At 40.7% G+C, this 22,871-nt stretch overlaps 1 protein-coding gene across 5 annotated transcripts; it reads left to right on the top strand.

Annotated features, from left to right (window-relative positions):
- The first annotated feature begins 70 nt into the window (after positions 1-70).
- On the top strand, positions 71-22,686 carry PTGR1 (prostaglandin reductase 1). Of its 5 annotated transcripts, none has more exons than XM_063181217.1 (10): positions 71-159; positions 11,944-12,050; positions 13,900-13,945; positions 14,640-14,699; positions 15,915-16,082; positions 17,857-17,974; positions 18,258-18,413; positions 19,878-19,983; positions 21,004-21,122; positions 22,012-22,686. In XM_063181217.1, exons 2-10 carry the CDS (start codon positions 11,945-11,947, stop codon positions 22,120-22,122), a joined length of 990 nt encoding a protein of 329 aa, XP_063037287.1. In that variant the 5' UTR covers positions 71-159; position 11,944; the 3' UTR covers positions 22,123-22,686. The 5 variants fall into 5 exon arrangements, with proteins under 5 accessions (XP_063037287.1, XP_063037282.1, XP_063037286.1 ...); XM_063181212.1 differs by lacking the exon at positions 71-159 and adding an exon at positions 3,430-3,448; XM_063181216.1 differs by lacking the exon at positions 71-159 and adding an exon at positions 5,695-5,835.
- Positions 22,687-22,871: the final 185 nt, after the last annotated feature.

Below are 22,871 nucleotides of genomic sequence, written 5' to 3'. Positions count from 1 at the left end.
GTTAGGGGCGGTGCCTGATGGCGGCCGCCCCCCGCGGCGTCAGCCCGGCCGGCCCTCCCCTCAGGAGAGGGCGGTACAGAGCCGCGCCTGGCGCCTCCTGGGAGAGGAGCGGGCGCAGCCGGAGGGCGGCCGGAGGGGACGGCGGGCACCGCGGGGCAGGCACGGCGGGGAAAGGGCTCCTGCGGCTCTGAGGGGGGCGGGGGCCGGCCCAGGGAGGGAGAGCGGCCTGGGCCTGTGGTCCTCGAGGGAGATGGGCGGGCATGGGAAGGCACTCGGGCGTTCCTGGGGAGCTCTCTAGCGGGGCTGAGGAGCTTGAGCAGTAGCTCCAAGCTACGGCGGGAAGTGTCTTTGTACCTCCCTGAAATTACATCAAAATGGAGGAAGTGCTGCTCTTTACTTCCTGCACGCATTCCTATTTTGCCACTCCCTCCGCCCCCAAAAAACCAAACCCAAACGCCATTTATGCCCGTTCAAATCTGTTGCTGAAATTTATACATACATGCTTCCATTCAAGCAGAATTAGGGGAACTTGCTCAAAATGTGTGAGTACGTGTCCCTGGAAGAACAGTGGCTTTATATGGCTGCACTGGTCAAAGCAGGAAAGCAGAGTCGGGTGAATGTATTTACTCATTCCTGAGCCTGCTTTTGTCGAGCTGTGTAAATAGACCAGGACTTGCAGGTGGGCTCAGGCTGTCAGCTGGACAATGTTACTGCTGAGATCTGCTGTAAAACTTGATATCCTGGACTACTGAGTTTGATGTTATTTCAGTAATTTGAAATAATTCAGACTGCAGGTCAACATTACATTAGGGAAAAAATATAGTGTTTTTGCTTGCTTCAGAAATTATACTGGATGCAGCTGTTTAAGGCATTAGTGTGACAGCACTGCTGCTGGAAGTACTGTAGCCCGAAGTACTTGATGGTCCCTTATCTGCAGTTCACTTGCTTACATCTGCAACCTATACTGGGAAAAATTATTTTGAATTTGGACAAGAATCAGATTGATACTGTGTAAGTATGCAACCCACTCTTTATTTGTAAAACTGAAAGTGTTCCCAAATGATTTTTGAATCTCCCTGCTGTGGGAGAGGTGCTTGAGTGTTTCTTGTCTGCAAGAGAGTTCCTGTTAGAGGTGGCTGCTTGAACTACACTGAAGGTGGCACCTGGTTGTTCTTCAAATGGCCAAAGTCATTCTTAATGTGTGGTTGATGGAGCTGGCAGCTGGGGAGCTAGTACTGTATCTGCTCCAGCTGCTCCTTTCCATCCAGATTAACCACACCCTGAAATAAGGAAATGGAAATAAAGCAGAACCAATTCTGATGAGAGCAGCTTAATCCCGTAAAGACAGCCAGGTTTGCTCCCTGTTTACATAAGACATGGGAAAGAAAAATAATTACTTAAGTATTAAGAAATAAGTTCTTAAGTAGATCTGTAATAGCTTTGATGTCATAAGGCTTGTGAAAAATGCTAATCACTTGTTTTTAAAATTCTAAAAGTTTAATAGTAATAAAATGGTTATAAAAAATAGCAATACAATTAGACTAATAATAATTTGGACAATTTGAATTAGTACAATATGAGACAATAGAAAGAAAGAGTTAGGGACGTCTGGGTACCTTTCTCTGGGCAGCAGGAGCAAGAAGAAGGACACCCATTAACAAAGGATTAGCCCTTAAAAACAATAGCCTTTCCATATTCATACACTTCATACATGATGCATAAATTACATTCAAACAAAGGATTCTGTCTGGTCATCGTCAACTTCTTCCTCGGAATCCTAACAGCGCCTTCAAGGTGGGAAGAAGTTCATTTCTTCTGATAAGAGGGCAATAAATTCTTTTTCACTGAAAGATTTAGATGTCTGGTGGCTGCTTTCTCACTGCAAGTCCTTTCTTTAAAAAAAGTATCCTACATAGCATAGTTTCTATTTTAACATTTTTTTATAACCTAAAACTATAATTTACACAGTACTTAAGGGAATTAATACAACATTACTTTCTAACACCACACATATACTTTCTAACACCACAACATTACTTTTTAACACCACACATATAATATTCATTTTAATATTTGAGAAAAGCCAATCATAAAATGCATGCATTTTTCACAAGGCTTAAATTTTGAGTTCTTCATTTTAGGAAATATAAAATCAAGTTGTAGCTATTTAGCATACTGTTAGCACTTTGGAATGAATATAACACATGGTTTGAGGAAGGAAAATATATTTTTAGCAGGTGACTATGTAGGAGTAGTTTTGTTATTGTTATAATAAGTTTATGGAACTACCAGGAATCAAAATTCCGGCTGTTCAAGGAGCTAGTCAGTAGAATCCTCTATGAAACTGCCCTTTTGGACAAGAGGTGACATACTCTTAAGGACACCTTCCATAGAGTACAAGAGCTAGTACTCCCCAGTCACAAGAAATTGTGTAAGGAAGGCAAGAAATCAGCATGGATGAGTCAAACAAAAAGGCAAGAAGGACATGCAGAGGCAGTGGAAGCAGGGGACAGGTATCTAGGAAGGGTATCGGGAGTCTTGATTGTGTAGGAAGGCCAGGGGGCATCTGGAGCTGAACTTGACAAGGAGTGTGAAGAATAACAAGAAGGGTGTCTATCGGAATGTTACTTTGACAGAAGAGGTCAAAGGAAGCATACACACACATAACCACTGTGGGAAATGCAAGGCTGGCAAATGGGTAGCAATGGCTGAGAAGGCTGAGGTACTCAACAACCTTTTTGCCTCAGTCTTCAACGGCAAACCAGCTCTCTTTCCACACCCTTAGCGTGGATGGACAGCATCATGGAGACCAGAGTAGCAAAGTGTTTCCCACTATAAGTGAAGGCCTAGTGGTAGGATTGCATCTGTGAAAAATGCCATCCTGGGGTCCCAGTGTCATGATAAAGGAGCCATCCTACAGTGACACATGACATCTGACAGATTTGCCTCTTGCCACTGATCAGCACTGGTCATGGGTGTGCTCTGACTGAAATATTTCCTATGGTCTGTAAATGTGAGTGTTCATCTAGCCCTACCTCAGAGACAAATTGGAGAGTTAAACTTGTCCCTAAATTGGAGCATTGTCCACCACAGGACAAAGTCCAGTTGGCAGCCTATTACTAGCCATAATTTTTGGTATCCTTATGAAAGACCTAGACAGTCATGAACTGGAAGAGCAGAATCTTTCCCCACTACCCTGAACTTGGATCCAGCTGCATCCAGTGTTCTCAGTTCCTTAGTAGAAGAAAGTCCCTGATACACATGAACAGATCCAGTGTAGAGTCACCAAGATAATGAAGAAAAACCAAGAGAGAAATGGCTTTCTTCAGTATCCAGAAACAAAAGCTATTGTTTCTGCTGCCATCTTTAGCTGCTTACAAGGACAGTGCTAAGGACACTGCTTATAAGGATAGAGGATGGAACCCACCTCATCTGAGGGGAATGCATGGTAAGAGATGATAACTGTTGTTTGCTAAACAGTGTTTTCCAATGGCTCATGGAGAGTCCTGAGATTTCCTCCTGCCAAACTATGTCAAGGTCAGATATTAGAACAGGTTGCCTAAAGACATTGTGAAATCTTTATCTTTCAAGGTAATACAGCTTCACATGTCTGCAATCTGATCTGTGCTTCCCCTCTTAAAATTCGTTTCCTTGGGCTCTCATTAACATTCCTCTCCTTTTTTCCTCATGTCCCTTTAATTTTTCATTTAGCAGTCTCCTTAATACTACAAGATAATGGGTAAGAGATACAGGTCAGATGTGTGTATATGCTAAGCAGGCTTGAGCAGCGAGTATCCCTCTTGTGGAAGAAGTTGGTTGTGCATGTTGCAAGCCGGAGCTTGTTCCACGATGAAACTACCCTTGTTATAGTATGGAAGTCCAGGAGGGGCCTTCAGAGAGATCTCTGGTGCTTGAAAGCACCAGCTTGAAGTTTGTCACTTCCCTTCCAAGTTCACTTAGTCACTATGCTGCAAGACGTGTACACTGCAAGGGGGTGTTTAACGTTTGTAGAAATCTATGCTTTTAAGTACTCAAAAGTTTTATTTGGCAGCTGTAAAATCAAGCAGATTTAACATTTCTCTCTGTGGGGCAGTGACAGGCCTGTTGCTGCAAATCTAAGAAGTGAAACTGGGCTATAGGATATTTCTACAGCAAATCTAAGAAGTGAAATTGGGCTACAGGATATTTCTACATCAGTAAATGCAAAATTTCATCAGAAATTTTGCATTTACTGATGTTAGAACATGTGTTTGTCCTGTATCAACATTTAAGTAAGGCAGAAGTTAAAAAAGTGCCTAAAAGAAGTTTAGGGTGCTATGCAGTGACTGGGAAAGCACAGCTGGCCCTTTAAGTAGCTTCAGCTTATTTTTGTCAGCCCACATCAGCTGCTGTGCTGTATAGAACCACAGAACTGCTAAAGTTGGAAAAAGACCTTTAAGATCATCAAGTCCAACCTAGCACCACCATGTTCACCAGTAAATGAATGTAGTTTGTCCATGTAATAGACGTGTCCTCAAGTGCCATATGTACATGTTTTTTAACACTTCCAAGTATGGTGATCCCACCAGTTCCCTGGACAGCATGTCCCAATGCTTTACAGCCCTTTCTGTGAAGAATATTTTCATAGCACCTATATTAAATCTCCCTTGGCTCAGCTTGAGCTCATTTCCTCTCATCCTTTCACTTATTACTTGGAGACTGACCCCCACATGGCTACAGCCTCCTTTCAGATATTTGTAGAGTGATAAGGTCTTACTTTTTGTGCAGTTTCTGAGGGCTGAATGCAGCTGGACCTATTTCTGTGATGGTGTTGACTTCCCTTTTCACTTCCTTGTGTAAATTTGCTCCTTTGAACCTCTGTTGGAATTGCAACCTGATAACAAAGTGCCGGTTGGTACAATCATTTAGCAGAGTGAAAACTAGTTGCCTTCAATCTTTGACCTTCTGTCAAGATTTGATAGTATTGCATAAGTGTGGTTGCAGCTTTATTGTTTCATAATGCAGTGTCATGCTTGTGTGGATATTTGCAGTATGGTCTCTGCCAAAAGTAGCATGGGAGTGGTTTGCCTTTACTTTGTTCTTACTACAGGGAAAAAAAATACAATTGAAAAATTGTAGGAACTAAGCCAGAGGGGAACAATGGGTAGCTTTTGCTAAAGCTTGTAAGAACGTAGGATTTGAGGCCCTATTCACTCCCAGGCAATATGTAACCCTTGTATGTGTATGGGAAGTCCTGAGGGAGCCTCTGGATTGTTACTCCCTTGGCAGTATCTACTGCCAAGAAATCCTTCTGTGTTAGTTTGGGGGGCTTTTTGTGGGTTGGTTTCTTTTGTTTGTTTGTTTTCTGTTTGTTTGGGGGTTTTTTTGTTGGTTTTTTGTTTTTAGGGCTTTTGTCCCTTATGCTGGTTACTGACTGGCGCTTTGTTTTGAAATGCTGCAGATTAATAAATTAGATCTGGGGAAAGAAAATAGATAAGATGATGATTACCAGAAAATGCTGGTAATTGTTGCTGTTGTGGTGAATTTCTCCTCAGAACCAATCTACAAACTAATTATGTCTGAGATACACTTTACTTAGACCGAGAAAAATCATACCCTTTTCTTCCAATGTGTAACTGCTTCAGAATGGAGATAAAAGGAGAAGTACCACAATCACATCTGCAAATCATGACTGTCAGGAAGATGAGCTGTTAAGCTAACCCAAAATTTGAATTGAACTCATGTAACTGACAGGTTTCTAAAAGGATTTTATCCACAAGGTTAGATTTGGGCAAGTCCAGGCTGGAAAACTATACCACACCAATCAGGAATAACAGCTGAGGTTACTTAAGAAAGGTAAACTTTTCTGATTTGTCTCATGCTTTCTTGAAAGCTTTTACTGCTTTTCTGCTTTAATGTGATCATTCGCTGATTTTGGGTATCACCATTAGCTCTTCAGTCTATTGAAATTATTTCAACTTTCTCAAACTTGTCTGCCTCTTCTAGTTGCTCGTATGTATTATGGTATTCCAGTTTTCACCTCTTCCTTCTCTTCCGTTTTCCCCTGAATTCTGAACCTCTTTACTCATGCTGATTTTGTGGACTGAGCTATGATTACCTGTGTGAAGGTGCTTTGCTTTCACTTTCCTCTCTGCTGCAGTTTGCAGCAACTGCAGTGTCTGAACACACGTGGGATCCTTGCTTTGTTACATATATTCTTAGTGCAAAAAGGCAAGACTTTCCAATCCATTACTTCTTTCCTTGATAGTCTTTATTATTTGATAACTTGATGGGCTAGACCCCAGGGCAAGGGGAGTTTCAAGGACATCAGAATAAATGCTGCCTAGGACTTCAATTTCAGCAAAAGCTTTGATGGTTCTTTTGTAAGAAAAACAAGCAGAAATGCATCACCTTATTTTTAAAGGCGTCACTCTCTGGGCTCAGTTGTTTCTAATTTGAGAAAGTTGATTCTCAAGTTGTCATAGCAGTCTCTTTACTGTAATGATTATAATGGTCTGTGAAACGCTTTATACAGAAAACACACAGAAGTGAAACAAAGAGTTTTAAATCTAACACCAAAAAGTTGTTAAAGGAACATTCCTCATAACAGTTGAGTCAAAATTTGGAACATGTTGGGAATTTATTTGCAGACACATGTTCAAAGAAACAACAAATTTCAGGCATTCACATACACTATAACATCCAAGATTTTTTATAGACACTCCAAAAAATCTGCATCTGCATTTATTGCATCGTGGTATATGTGTTTGTTTTCTTTTAAGTACTTTCAAAGCATTTCATCTCTGTTTAATGGATAACCCAAGTTTTATCCAGCTAAACAGTGCTTTATTAAATTTACTGTCCTGGTTAGACAATTCCTGTTGATTAAGTTTTCTAGGGTGTACTCAACTATGAAGTGGCTCCTTACTGCACTTCCAATGTGTTAATCAAGTTTTCTGGGATGTATAGACCTTTGACTCCGTATCTTTCTTGTTCTATGACTTCTAATTAATCTTTATTTATTTGATAGCCATTGAATAAGTCTTTATTGAATTCTTCTCTTAAACTATTGATTAGGTTCTCCAAGCCATTTGGGTCCATGGAGTTCCTTCCTGCAGTTACAGTGAGGTGATTTCTCAGGGTTTTCTATTGATACTCAGCCAACACAGATCTAAATCAAAACCAGCTAAAATCACAGTCAAACTTTAACTAATTAAATGTAATTCATTACAAAATTTTTTAAAAACCACAAAACTCCTGGTTAACTAAGATATAATTAACTGTCAAAAGAAATGTATTATTCAAACCTACTGACATTGAAAATGAGAGGAATAGTGGATTTGTCTTTACAAACAAGCTGTGGGCCTTCTGGTAGATAAAACTAGCTCTGGAAGATAAAAGAAACAATGGGAAGGATTCCACTAATTGAATAATGGAAAAAGATACTTGCTTTTACAAATAAACTTTAGATTTGCTGATAAACAACATTAGACATTAATAGGTGAAAGAAACAATGGGGAAGAAAAACCCCTAAATTCCATAAGAATTAAAAATTAAAAGGGAGGGTTATACATTAGAGGGAAATCTTTGGGAAATCTTCAGGATCAGGCGTATCGGTGAGTCTGTACCTCTCAAGTACCTCAGCCAATGGGGAAAGAGAGAAGGGAAATGTGGCTGGGAAATTAGGATAAAAAGGAGGCTGTGTCCTCCAAAAATTTGAAAGAGATCCTGGGCCCCATGGCCTCTCTCTTTATTTGAATAAAGCCAGAAAGGACTCTTCTGTCTCCTTTTTGGACATGTTATAAATAATGAGAAAGCCAAACTAATAATGATAGCGAAAGATTTTATTTTCGCTACCAAAAATGCGGTCCTCGGTAGCCACAGCCAAAGAGACAGTGTTGAGCCCCGGATCAGTGCTGGGTGAACCTGGATCTGACCTCTATCGCATTGGATATCCCTCTGTTCAGGAATGCTGTCTCCCTTGGGGCTGTTTTATACAGTTTTTTCTGCCTGAGGCAGAGGTGCCCCAATTTCTTTTGTCACCCTGCATATGTGTGAAGTTTCTTTTCACTGGGCAGGGTTGGACAATCGGTGTTTCTTGGGAGGTGGCCGGTCGTGATCATGGCAGCAGAAGTTGGGTATTTAGATGTATGTTCTTGATGGCTTCGGTTATCTTGATTGATGATACTTATCAAGTACTGATCATCCTTGGGTGTTCGTGGGTGGTTCCAGGAGACGCCCATCTCCACACCAGCCATGTCCTTCTGCTTGCAGAGGAGGCATTCTTTCCTGCTGCCACCAGGAGTTTTGCTACTTCTTTGTGGTAATCTGTCTCTGGACTGTCCGTGGTCTGAGGCTCATTGGATTTTTGTTACATGTATAATTTATTTTACAATTTTTATTTTATACCTTTTCCACACAAGCATTAATTACTTTACATCACATATTACAGACATAAACCTCTGGTGTTTGTGGATTAATTTTCCTAACAAAAACCAGGTAGTGTTACAGTTTACAAGAGCAGGTTACTGTTCTTGGAACTGGTATTGTGACTATTACATACTTAGTCCAGTAAAATTTAGGTGGAACCCACAAGTGTTGTATCACTGCTGTTTATCCTTTGGAGTTATTTTATATGCTTGCTTGAGCAATGTAGTCCTTATCACTTCTTATGATTTTATATCTATCTTGGTTTGTTAACCTGGAAATTAGCTTGTAGATCCATTAATCAAGCATGTGTCTGTATTGTTTTCGGTTTGGTTTGTTTTTTGTTTTTTTTTTATGACCTACAGGAAAGTCTCCTAGCCTTGAAGTGGTTATAATTATGTCATTTCAGTAGGAAAAAAAGAGAAATAGTAGGCAGAAAATTTGTCCAGTTTCCAAAATTAGGCCTAAATATATAAAAAAAAATAGGGTTTAGTGAAATTAGTGTTTCAATATTGTTCCTAAGCAGGATCATTGCTCTGCAGAAAAAACCCCAGGTATTCCAAAAAGTAGAGATGTTTGATAGGAAGGTGAGGATTTGTGTGAATAGGAGATCTGAGAGTGGAAGCACCCAAAGAAACAACAGAAGAGAGACAGAAATGGCAAGTACTGATGGCACGTAGATTTGCAGATTGTCCTGTACTCAGACGTGAAGACTCAAGCTACTAAGATAGGATAGTGGAAAAGTAAAAAACGGGGCTGGTGCCTTGGAGGCGTACAGACAAAAGAGACAAAAAGCAAGGATTCAGTATTGATGATTCTCAAACATGGGACAGGATGGAAAACAAAGCATTTCTGAATCACTGTTGGCTTCCCGGGGGTATAAATGGCACATCAGTGAATGGCTGCCAGGCTAGCCATTCCTTTGTCCCTGGTCATTTCTGATTGGAGCACTTGGGTACCCATCTGAATACAGGGCACCCAGGTGGGACAAATCCATCCCAGTGCCTCTGAGTTTAAGCTAGTGGGTTTTCTGAACTCACCTTTTGCTCCTGTAAACATGTTTTCTTATTTTGCTTTGTTGTTGCTGCAGCATCGTGGTATCTTTTGTTACAGCCAAATGCTATTGATACCAAAGCAAATGCATAAAGCAGCAGATACAAATGCTGGCCCACTTACCAACTGTGGGATGCTTTGATTTTGATGATACTTGATTTTTGAAAAGTAATTTCCCCAGCACACACTTCTGGTGCAGGAAACGTTCACTGGCGTTTTGTTTCTTTGTCATTGTGGAACACGGAATATCTCTGTTTCATCACAAAAAGTTGTCGACTGCTGGTTAGTTTCTGGAGTTCATGACAGACTCTTTTATCTAAATAGTGGAGAGCTTGCCCTGTTCTCCCTGATCCTTGCATGTGCATCTTTGAACACGTTTTGCTTTTTTTTTCTCAGATCCTTGGTACTAATTAGCACTTCTGTCTTTATGGGTTTTGTAGTTGAACACATCGCTATATATTGGTTTTTTAGACTTTTCACTATTCATATTGTTATAGGTAAAAATCGATAAAGCTAAATTAAAAATAATAACGAAAGATTTTATTTTCACGACTGAAAATATGGTCTTCAATAGCCACAATCAAAAGGACAGCGTTGAGCCTGGGATCGGTGCTGGGTGAACTTCGGTCTGGCTTCCATCACATCATCGGACCCCCTCTGCTCACAAATGCTGTCCCTGTCAGGGCTGGCTTTATACCGGTTTTTTTTTTTCTCCCGAGGCAGAGGTTCTTCTTTTCGTTACTCTGCATATGCATGAAGTCTCCTTTCTCTGTGCAGGGCTGGACAGTGCTGTTTCTGGGAAGCAATGAGTGTTCATGGGGAACTCAGTATTCAGATGTATGTTCTTGAGGACTCTGGCAGTCTTGATTGGAGATACTTATCAAGTGCTCATAGCTCTTGGGTGTTCTGGGATAGTCTTGGGAAAGGCTTATCTCTGCACAGCCAATGGCAATGTTCTTTCGATTGCTAATTAGGGTTTCTTTCTCTGCTGCCATCTGGAGTTTTGCAATTTCTGTGTGGCAATCTGCCCCTGACTGTCCGTGGTCTTAGGCTTCTTGGGTTTTTTTACATGCACAATTTTATTTACAACTTTATTTCATGTATATCTCATATATGCACAAATTATCTCATACTACGTATTACAGTACAAAAAGAACAAAAGCTGAAGACAGTCCCCTGCACAGAGTTTTCTCCCTTGCTACATACTTCATTGCAACATAGTGGGGGCAAAATGCCAAAATTCGCTATTGTTTCTTAAGGTGGCTCATAGATAGAGGCTTAGCCATGCAAACTCTCCTTGTGCTGAGAACAGGCAACATGTCAGGGCACACACCGTGAGTGGCAAACGGATTTGCTGTGTTAAAGTATGAATTGAGCAATGAAATGGACATTAATTTTTAATTAGGTATTTCTGCACAGAGGTAGAACTCTTTAGAGTTTCAGGGCTGGATGGGACAAATGTAATTTGAAGAAACTCCTCTTGTGATGGATAGTCTTGTCTCCTGACTGCAGTATTTTGTGAGTTGTAGAACAGTAGGTTTTATGCATTTAGCATTGCATTCTTGACAACGTGCCTCTGCAGCTGACTGGGCACTGAACTGGGGGGGTTTGAAGGATTGATCTTAATGGGAAGAAGGTGAATCACAGTGGGTGTGCCTTATGGTATGTTTACTTCTAGGGGAGTGTACTGAGGGCAGTACCTACAGCCCTCAGCAGGCATTTACATCTTTTATAAGTGTGTGTGACTGAACGAGTCCAGCCTGTGACTGAGCGGACGCAGAAGGTCATTGACTTGTCAGCAGAAGACCCAGTTTTCGCCTGCCTGCTCCAAGTATAAGCTTCTCTTTCTTTGTTCTTGTTGATTCACATGGGTGTAAGAAGGGAGGAGGACATCTGAGGATAGAATTAATGCAAGTAATTTGTTTGTTTCTGTCTTGCATGGAAAATATTGGTAGCAATGTGCTTCCAATTCCAAGGTCTAAGCTTTGCAGTTGGAGAAGCGTTTTCTTTCAATATGATGAATGTCACAGAAAGAGCTCTTACTTACCTTTGTTTTTCTCATTTGCACTTTGGTTCAAGCTTGTAAAAGTTTAGGTTAATGGGTAACCAGGGCCAATAGGCATAAGTTTTTAATTTTATTCTCTAAAGGGATTTTTTTCCTCCTAGAAAAGTAGATTTTCCTTCTTTAGTATCTTTATAGTGGGAGTTGCGCATATTGCTGGAGTTACTTGCTTCCAGAGGTCTCTCTTGCAGAGAGGTCTGACAGGTCAGAGGAAGATCTGGGTTGCTGATGCAATATGGAGACTTTTCTGACATTTTCTTAATCTGGTGATATTACCGCAGAGACGAGCAGAGGCTTTCTTGTGTGATAGCTCATTATTGAGATAGGTGTTTTGCCTAATGAAATCTAAACCAACCCCACGAGCAGCCCAGCGTTGTTGGGCATTGCTTTGACAGGTGTGCTTTGTCTGTGTTTGTACATAGGATGGTGATTGCCAAGGCATGGGCTCTGAAGAGGCATTTTGATGGTTTTCCCAAAACCAGTGACTTCGACCTGAAAAAGATAGAGCTACCAAATCTAAAGGATGGAGGTGAGCAGACTGCTGCTTGTTATTATTAATTTTTCTGGAGGTTATATGATTACTGATGTGTGGCTGTGGAGCTATAAAACTGCATGTTTCTCTTTGAAATTTGAAAAATTGCTGGCTTGTCTCAAGTCATACACCTTAAGGGAGAAGGACAATCGCTGAAGAAGTATACTGATGGGGTTGGTGGTTTCAGAGACACCTTGTTTTCTGATGATTGAATTCTAAGTCCATCACACAGCAATTAGAGCCTACCTTTCACAGTTTCTGCTACCTGATCACATTTGCTGCCTGATGACAAAGACATTGGAATGTGTTTGCAAATGGAGAAAATCACCATGAAGAAGTGATGTGGCCTCAAAACCAACAAACACAAGAAGACAATTTAATGCAGAGAGAGATGTGGACTGTGACTCAGAACCAATGAAATAACTGTATTAAGTTCCTAGCATGTTTTACTAGTAAAATGTTTTTATTTACTTTAATTTTCAAAATCCTTTGGAAAAAGGAGAGAAGGTGGAGAACATGATACCCTATAGGAGTTGGTTTTCAGTGGAGTTTTTCTGATGCTGATGGAGAAAACATTGAGGATAGTGTTAGGGGAGAGCAGAGTGACTGCACTGGGAATGAGCCTGCAGCTGAAAGACCTCATTGCTGGAGTCAGTGAGGGGTGATCTTTTATTTCAAGAAGAAAGATGGTAAGATTTCTGCCTGCATTCAAAATATTTTTTTGTTATTCCTTATCTTATTTTATAGTTGCAACAAGAAGAGATATTGAATATAAATAGAAAAAAAAAAGACAGTTTTTATTCCTGTGTTTCTCTGTTTGGAGGAGATTAAGGAATATGATAACTTATCTTCATATCAATAGAAAGAGCTGTTGGTAAAAGAACGAACTTTGATTTTTGGTTTCACATGGACATTTGTACTGTATTTCTTTGAGACTCATCCCACCATTTGTCAGTTACAGAATTTGCCACACTTTAAAAGGTGTGTAGAAGGAATTGTCCAGAAGGATATTGAAGTACCAATTATGTTTACAACTGAAATATTTGAAAATTGATTTATTCTTATATTTACAAATACACTTAAAAAATTCATGCGTGTGGCTATTTAAGAACATGGAGTATTTTTTTCCTTCATATTTTAATCCCTAAAGCAAAAAGAGGCGTAAGTTCACACTACAGCGACACTTGGAAAGGCGATGCTATGTTACATGGCTTTTCTGCTCACTCTTGAGTAATGGGAAGGTACTTAACATCTGAGTACATTTCCAGCTAGACCCCTGCAGCACAGGCAAAGAAAAATTTTAGCAGGTGGAGATGAACCGCTAAAAGTGCTGTGGAAATGAGAAGTTTAAAACATGTTTAACAACAGTCTTCCCCAAGAACTAGTGTTGTTAGAGAGTAAAGTGGATTAGGCTATTTAGAAAAGAGAAACTAATGCTTTCTCTTTAAGGCAGACAATTAGTTTGTGTTTGACCTGTGCCACCCTCTTCTGGCTGAATCATGGGATGACATTTTACAAATATCGAAATTAAATGAGAATTTTTTTTAGGAATTCTGGCTGCTTCACTCTTCTGTAGAGAAAGGAGATAGATGCAAAATTGCAAGATTGAAAATGAGATAGTTTGCTAAAGCTACACTGGGGAAATTTTCTTTTTCAACAGCATACCAATAACCCAAAACTAAAGCATGTTGTACTTGTTTCTGGTAGGTTTTTCCTGAACAAAGAAGGGATAAGGGGGACTTTGAGCGGTCCGGAGTTCATATCAATTTAGTTTGAAGATTGGCTGGTGGAAACTATTTTCTACTGCACTGATAATATCCGGGAATTTCTTTGTCTTTTGTTGCAGAGTTGCTGCTTGAATCAGTGTTTCTCAGTGTTGATCCTTACATGAGGTATACCTTTTTGTCCTTTCTGAATTTCTGGCTAAAACATCTCATTTGAATTGCCATTTATACCTCAAAACAGCAGTGGGCAGCACCCACTGCTGTTATCAGTGTCCCAATGCCTTTGTGTTCTGTTTCAAAAATGTATGTGGATTACAAGACTATATGGAACTGTGCCAGATTTAACTAGATGTTGGGGTAACATTTCTGCTGCCCTAGACTTTTCTTGGAATCAGCTGTTGTTCCTTGTCATGTCTTCAACTGGAATGCAATGTACTCAAATGAGACTGCAGCCTTGTAGCAGTTCCTGCTTAATTTAACTTAGCAAACTTGTACTTAAGGACACACATTTTAAGTTGGACATTGCTGATATACCCAATAGGGGGTAGTTGAAGCACAGGGAGACTGGGTAGTTTGAAGAGGCATTGTGGACACTAAATTCAGAGATAGTTCTCTGGGTCTCACGCTTCTTGTACAGATGGACCATGCTGTGAAGATTATTGCTGTCATCCCGCTAGCATTCCTGCCCAGGATGCCCAAGTAGCTGGCTCTGAGAAGCATTGGTCATGTTGTTACAATGACAAGCTAGTTGATACCTGTTAACAACCGATACTCTCTGGGTCGAACAGTTGCTACTGCTTCCTAGTGTGTCTGGAACCTTACTAAAGTTTCACACAGTAAGCTCTGTTTGCCTGTGTTGCAGACCTTACAGTCGAAGGGACATGAAGGAGGGTGACATAATGATAGGCACGCAGGTTGCCAGGTAAGACCTTCAGTTCCTGTTATCAATGTGCATGGCAGATCAGAACAGGAGTGTGCTGACACTCCAGACATTTGCAGCCTATGTTACCCCTCCTTGACTTGAGTCTACATACTTCTGCTACTGATGTTCTTACCACTAAGTGGTTGGAATGTGTTTTTCCTCTAAGAATCTCTTTTGCTTTTCTGGAGAGCATATATACCTGTGATAAAATCTGTATGTTGTTTCTGGTGATAATGTCTTCAAAGGCAATTTTTACAAGTATAAAGGACCAATCGTTGTACATGGCACATTTTGACCATCACATTTTAAAACGTGATGTGTTAGTAGCTGCATGTCTGCAACCATGCATGCTGTCTACTCCATCTGAAAATATCTCTGCATCACAGCTCGAGCCAAAGGGTTATTTAACCTTAAATCCATCCTTTTCCCAAGCTTATGGTAATGTATCTGCAGATGTTTCCCTCTGTCGGTTTGTTCCTGCTGTGCTGCCTGTAAGCTGCTGCCAAGGAACATCTGTGGCCTTTGACTCTTGCATTTCTCTGCAGAAACATTGAGGGCTGGGATAAATTAACAACCAAGTCTGATGAACAGAAGGTCAACTGCTTCTAATGATTCTAAGCTGCTTATCTACCCCTTTCCAACACAGTTTTCTTGTTGAGCTAAGAAAGTGGAATTTTCATTTGGCACAGAGATGCTAATATGGATATCTCCCTGATTTTAGATTTTTATCTGGTTTCATTACCCCAAGAGGTTCCATCTTCAGGATCTTCAATTTTTAAATGAGGTGCAGGTTGTCTGAGAACAGACAGCCTATCAGCAACTCCTTGCTGTTCCATGCTTTAGTCCCAACATCCTCTTTCCTGCATTCTAACTCACAGAAGCCTGGTCTGATCTCAAACCAAACTGGTGCTAATCAAAGAAACAGTTGGCACTTGTGTGTGAAAATTTGGTTTATTGTGGGCAGGGCTAAATCTAAAATCATCTTTCCAGTATTTCCCTCATGATAAGAGCTTGTAGACATTTCAGGAAAAACACTTAACACCTATAGCATCAGCAGGTGTGGATTAAAAATCATTATGTGAAATATTTCTTTTCTGAATCACAGGAAGAATGGAAGAGCGAGTACTGATTTGTTTCTGACAGGATGTGATTTTGGTTTTGTTTTTTTGTGTTGTTTTTTTTTTTAAATTTTATTTTATTTTACTTTTTAAACAGGGTAGTAGAAAGCAAAAATCCTGCTTTCACAGTGGGGGCCTTTGTCGTGGCTGGCAGGGGCTGGAGAACTCATTTTATCTCTGATGGGAAAGACCTACAACTTCTTCCTTCCAATTGGCCAGAATCGCTCCCCAAATCTCTAGCTCTTGGAACAGTTGGCATGCCAGGGTAAGTTTGGAGATGAAAGGGCAACTATCCCCTGGATTTTGGTGCACAGGAGGTTTCTTCCTGTTTGTATTGACCTTTATCTTGTTCTGCCAGCATACTGCCTATTCACGCTGCTAAAAAAGGCGTGCTTCTGGATACTCTGTGCCTGTATAAGGCATGAAGTTTATCCCATCCTCAATATCAGAGGAGATTTGCCTTGGAGATTATTGTGCCTCTCCTTGAGGAGCTGTAATAGGTCAGAAAGAGGATCCAGGAAGAGCTGGAAAGAATCTAGTTCAGTCTGTGTTAAACTCAGTGGAAAGTCTCAAACTTCACTGGCACATGGACTAGACTGCTTTTACTGATTGTACTTTGTTGCTCTCACTGTATTTCCAGAATCAACCCCAAAATGCAAAAGACAGATGCTGTATCATGCAGCAAAATAGCTGTTCTTTAAATTGCTCTGCAGCAGACAAAAGTGCTGTGCTTTGGAATCTGTATATACTATTTGAATCTGTCAGTCATCTGCTTGCATTTCTTACTTCATTCTCTGTAATTTTTATGGGACTTTGGGAGTCCTAATGATCTGGAAGGCTTTCAAAATTACTGTAACATTGTGTGTGGTGGAGAACTTCTCAGATTTCATTTTAAGATCGGTCAAGATGCATGTTTTTTCTAGATGTCTTATAGAGGAATTCAGTTAGCTCTTTCAGTTGAGACCAGGTGGGAAGCTCTGAGCTTGAATTTAGAAATTAGAAGACTTCTCTGGGATTCTGGACCAGTCGATGAGCTACTTTAGTAGTTCCTACAGATTACTAATGCACTGGTGAGACCTGAAGTACAGTTTCCAAAAAGACGCTACAAGAAAGACTTTGAGTTGCTGGAACATATCCAGAGAAGAGTGACAGAGCTGATGAAGGACCTGGAGCACAAGTCTCATGAGAAGCAGCTAAAAGATCATGGGACTTGTTGAGCGTGCCACTTATTGGCAGGCTCAAGGAGACCTTACTCTTCTCTACAACTACCTGAATGAGGTTGTAGCCAAATGGGGGTGACTCTCTTCTTGCAGGTAACAAGTGACAGGACAACAGGAAATGGCCTTAAGCTGCATTAAGGGATGTTCAGGTTGGACATCAGGAAGAATTTCTTCACAGAAGAGATTGTCAAGCATTGAAACAGACTGTCCAGGGAAGTGATGGATTCACTGTCCCTGAAGGTACTCCAGAAACAACTGGATGTGGCGCTTAGAGCTAAGGTTTAGTTGACAAGGTGATAATTGGTCAAAGGTTGGACTCAGTGATCTTGGAGGTCTTTTCCAACCTTAATGATTCTGTTTCACCCAGTAGCCATAGCACAGTAGTCCTCTGGAGCAGTGAGCCCATCAGCAAGCTTTTTATATTTTTCTGCCCGCTTTGATTTGTGATGAGTATAATTTAATCTAGTAGATACCAGTTGGCAACTGACCTCTGTCTACGTTGGATTTCCTATCTCTTCCAGTATGTAACTGAGTTGTCACAGAGTTATCTGTGCTTTTCCTTCAGACTAATGAGCACAACGAAAGCTGTTTTCACCTTAGAGAGATTTCTGCCTCAGCAATCTCTTTCCCAGCAATCCTCTTTGTGAGATGGCTGTGAAAAAGCCAAATTAAGAAGGTTGGATTAAGTTTTGGATTTCACAATATAGGAAAACTTAATCTTGTGCTGGTAGTGACTATATTTTTGATCTGTGTGGTCAAGTCATGTGTGTGTCTGTCATCTTTTATTCCTCACTGAACATTCTTTCATTTTCTTTGCAGCCTCACTGCATATTTTGGTCTGCTGGAGGTCTGTAAGATGAAGCCAGGAGAGACAGTCCTGGTTAATGCTGCAGCTGGTGCTGTGGGCTCTGTGGTGGGGCAGCTTGCTAAAATTGGGGTGAGTGGCTTGAACTGCTCATACTTGCTGCTGAGAAGACATAGCTGTTAAACAGAGCGACAGGGCCATGAATGATCATAGAACAAGCGTCCCTGAAGGCATGCCTACACAAGGGTCTTGAGATGGAAAAGCTCCTGAGTACATAGCAAATCTAGCTGGATGCTTCAGGAGCTCAAATACTGATAACAGCCTTACTTAAAGAGTGCACCCTTCAACTAGCACACTGAGTGTCGGCCTCTGTTGTCAGGGGATGTTTATAAATGTTTTTCTCCTTTCCTTGCAGGGCTGCAAAGTGGTTGGCTGTGCTGGCTCAGATGACAAGGTTGCCTATCTGAAAAAAATAGGCTTTGATGAAGCCTTTAATTACAAAACTGTTAAATCTCTGGATGAAGCACTGCGTAAAGCCTCTCCTGATGGCTATGACTGTTTCTTTGACAATGTAAGTTCAGAGAGAAGGCCTTTCCTTGAGCATCTGTCATTTTCTTTAAACTGTAGCAGGAACTCAATATTGTAATCATCTAATTGAAGTCTACACCAGGATTTCAATGTGGAGATCCATTTAATCAGGCAATGGTGTCTGTAGGAACTTACTGCTTTTCTGTTCCCTTCCCACACATATTTCTGCAGCTGACTTGAGCAGTAACAGAAAGGACAGAACCGAAAAGGCAACGCTGGATTGTTGACAGTGTTTGTAAACGGAGAGAGAGGTTTTACTTCACTCCCTGAAAAGTCTGGCACATTTTGGGAAGTGACAGTCACAGTAACATGAAACTGATCCAGTCCATTACTGGCCCCACCTTTGACCACAGGCAGCTCTCTGCTGTTGCTGAAAGGGGAGTGAGTGTGGATGGTTCCACATTATGTGGTCATGGGGGCTGCCTTGGTACCTGAAACAAAACAGTAGCAAGGCCCACTTGCAAATCTACTGGAGCAGCCCTCAGAAAGTTTCTGACATCTTCCAAATATAGCTGGAATTAATGGGGACAATGTACTGTTCTTGATAGGTGTTGAATGTGAACATCTTGTTTTGAAGGCTAAGAAAATTTAACAGTATGGATGCAGTTAAATTGTGTCTTTCAGTTCACTTTCAAGATAAAGAGCTATACCTGTCTCTTTTGTTTTCCTACTACAGTTAACATGTCTCATACCTGATAAAAAATATATCTGGCCACAGGGGTATTAGCTAGTATACTGGCTTAAACCCCCTGGCTAACTGCCTGGTTTAAAAGAAACCATCTTTAGCATGTCTTTCAGAAGTGCTTCTGCCAGTCCTGGGATGAGGGCCCTGGTGTTTTGCGTTTCTCTGGCAATTGAAAGGAGTGTTTGGTGTCAGGGCAAAGTGCTTGTCTCTGTGGCAGGAGCTAAGGTCTTAAATAGGTTTTATGGTCTTGTCCATTCCCTTCATTTTTACTTCTAACTTTTGTGCAGAGCTCCACACAGCAGTATATTTTCTCACAGCTTTTCACTATTAAAAGTTTATTTTCACAGCACATCCCTATTTTGGAGATGAGAACAATAAAGTAAAAAGTTTGCATCACCATGATATAAAGATGTAAAATTGCATAGTGGTGTGTGGGAAAAGCAGAGTTGGTGCTTCTTAGCACTCTTAGGAGGAGGATCTATGTGCTAGTCCTGCCTGATGCTTCCAAACCAAGCTTCATGAAGCAGATTTGGAATTAAAACTAATTCCATACATTCATAACTCATTTTTAGAAGAGTGAGATTGAGTCCTCATAGGTCTGTGTAAATCCAAGGGTTTCTGCAGCCACCAAGTCTTTGGGGTAGTGGAAGTTGCTTCCCCCGATTGAACCTCTTGGTGCAACAATGCAATGTTGGCAGATTTTGGCAGCCAATGCTGAACACTGGATTGTCTCTAATGCTGCACATGCTCTGGTTCTTGTAGGTGGGTGGAGAATTTGCCAGTGTTGCTATCAACCAAATGAGAAAATATGGAAGGATTGCAGTCTGTGGCGCAATCTCTCAGTACAATGACTCTGTGCCTCAGAAAGGTGAGGGTCTTTATTGTATCTAAAGTGATTTTGTCTTTGGTGATGGCAGAAATACATAATGATAGTCTACTGTTTACTTCCCTGGGCCATTTGAGTGTATGTGTGTGTATACATTTGGGTAACTAGCTACTGCTGTGGGACACTGGGACCATGCTCCTTGTGTGTACATGCTCTCATCCACCTTTACACACACTGTCTGATGAACATCAGCTGATTAGGAATTAAGGAGTGGCTAAGATACTTAAAACAGGACTCCACATGGCCCTATGCAGATATAGATCAGCAGGTGTGATGTCATGATGCCATTTATACAGTAGTATGTACTTTAAGATTAGATAATGGTTTTCCTTCACGTTTTTAGCTGATGCAGCTTAAGCTTTCTGGGTTGGTTTTCTTTTTCCAGTAAGATTTCAGCTACTAATAAAATTGCTGAGAAATGTGGCTGAATGAATATTCATTTTCAATAGCATTAAATTTCCAGATTTGCGTTCTAAAATGAATTGAAGGACTGTATTCTCTTTGGTGGCTGACTGGCTTTGGACTGTCAGATCACTTTAAAAACATGGAACAGGCTTTTGGTAATGAGGAGGCTATCAGACATTTTTGTGACTGAGGAAACTGTTTTTCTAGAGTTTATAACTCAGATCCTGAGAGTTAGAGAGAGCATGAGAGTCTGTCAGGCTATCAAACAAGCTGTTAAAACAGTGTTTTTGAGATTCAGCTTAAGTCTGTCAGGTGAAGCTGAGGCTACTTTATTTCTGAACGAAATAAATTCTGTTTTCAGAATTGTTTAGTTCCACAGCTTTAGGGATCAGGCCTTTGTCTCCCTAGGTGGCTGTCCATGACTCCATGTCCATGTCTTTTGTGCTGGAAATTCTCTTTGGAAAATCTGTCTGTTGCTTCTGGCTGAAAGGAAGTGATTCAATGGTCTTTACTGGCTAAAAGCTCACTTTATGCATCGGGACTTATTCTGAATGAAACTGATATTGCAGGTGGCTTGCTGGTTCTTTTCTCTTGCAGGGCCTTATGTGCAGCTTCCCATGATTTTCAAAGAGCTTCAAATGGAAGGGTTTCTTGTGACGCGATGGAACAACCGCCGGGAGGAAGGTCTGCAGGCCCTGCTGAAGTGGGTCATGGAGGTAAGGAAGGAAGGGGCAGCTGTTTGTAAGGTGTATACTCACACTGCAGGGTCCAGCTCTGCAAGAGCTCTCTTGACATAGCTGTTTAGGTGAGGTCACAGCATAATGCTTTCCTTCTCCCTGCCTTGATCCTTGAGACTCTTGGGGACACTTAAACTATAGTAGATATGCCTGGTCCGTTCTGTTTTGTTGAGATGTGTGATATCAGCTTGTAGACTCAGATATAATCCAGAATACATGTAGGCTTTGAAGAAGCATGCTTCCAGAATAATGCAAAAATACTTATCTGATAATGAAGATTTTCACAGTTAGCGTAAATTGCTGTATCTCTCATTCAGTCATTTGTAGTATGAGCCAGGGTTTCCATTGTAGTATTGTGCTGAAGTTACTGGCAAGAATGAATTTATAGTATTAGGAGCTGGGCTTTAAAGGGATTTAATAGGGAATTTCTTGTATTTTATTTTTCTAAGTGGAGGCTGAGTTAGTAACTCATGGCTGTGAGAAGTTTGTGAGGGAGACCAGTAAAGGCTAAGAGGCTCTAGCTTTTACAAACATGAGGTTTTGGGATGGATCAGGTTTTGATCATTGGATTTGCAATTCCATACTTCTGTATGGGTAGAGACAGGCCTGGTTTTGGGTAAACGATCCCCTACCTGTCAGTTGTTTGGGGACCAAGTAGCAATAAATCTTTTACCTCCTGTTGTGACTCCAGGTAAAAGGTTTTACAACAAAAGGAGATCTTCACAAGAGTCCACCTGGTTTTGCAGTTATCCTGTGCATGCCAGCTTGCATGTTTCAAATGAAATATATATGCTGGAGAAAATGTTGCTGCAGTTTATTCTGTTTTGGTGGATGAAAATTCAGCAATTTTCTTTCTTACTTTTGACAGGGGAAGATGAAGTACCATGAACAAGTCACTGAAGGATTTGAGAACATGCCAATGGCTTTTATAGGAATGTTAAAAGGAGAAAATCTTGGAAAAGCTGTTGTAAAAGTGTGAAGATCAGATATTCCTGGGAGACTGGCGCAGCAGAATGTGATTCTGTCACATTCTGAATGCTTTTAATTCACTTGTCAAATCATGTGATCAGTATGTTTCAATCATTTTGCTAGATGTTTGTTGATGGTTACTTCTGTTAATAATTTGACTAATAAGTCTAAGTATATTCCAGTTGCTTTGCTTATGAAGAAATTAAGACTTGCTTCCCAGAGCTACACAAAACAAAGTGCCTTAAAATTGCTGAAAATCAGACCTGTAGCAGATTTGATAATAGCTTGAACTTTTCTATGAGCAGGCTTGTAGAAAGGAAAATCAATTTGAAAAGCTTTGCTAACTGATGGCGCATTTAATTCTTACCCATTGATTTGGCCCAGAACTTTGCAAGGGGGATTTTTTTTAACCCATATCAAGGAGCGGAGAGCAAACTAAGCTAACAACAGTTGGGGATTCCAGCTTCACCTCTAGCTGGCTTTTTAATAATTTTTTTCATTAAACAGTGTAGCTATCTCAGTTATTTGAGAATATGGAAAGGAAAAATAAATATCCTAATGTATACTTGCCTTATCTTATAGTTATATTTGTGCAATACTATCACTTCTTTATGGTTAACACAGAAGAGCTAAAATAGTGCAAGGACTTGTTTATCCCAGCAGATCTCAATGCAGGTGATATGGATAGATTACTAATTTTCTTGGGAAACTTGTCATTGGTGTCCAAGCTTGGAGCTGACTTTGCCATAGTGTTTACCC

The sequence above is a fragment of the Melospiza melodia genome, chromosome Z (assembly GCF_035770615.1).
Source record: "Melospiza melodia melodia isolate bMelMel2 chromosome Z, bMelMel2.pri, whole genome shotgun sequence".
In the NCBI taxonomy this organism is placed as follows: Eukaryota; Metazoa; Chordata; class Aves; order Passeriformes; family Passerellidae; genus Melospiza; species Melospiza melodia.
Note: the sequence above shows the minus strand (reverse complement) of the source record. Positions and strands in the feature narration are given on the sequence as shown.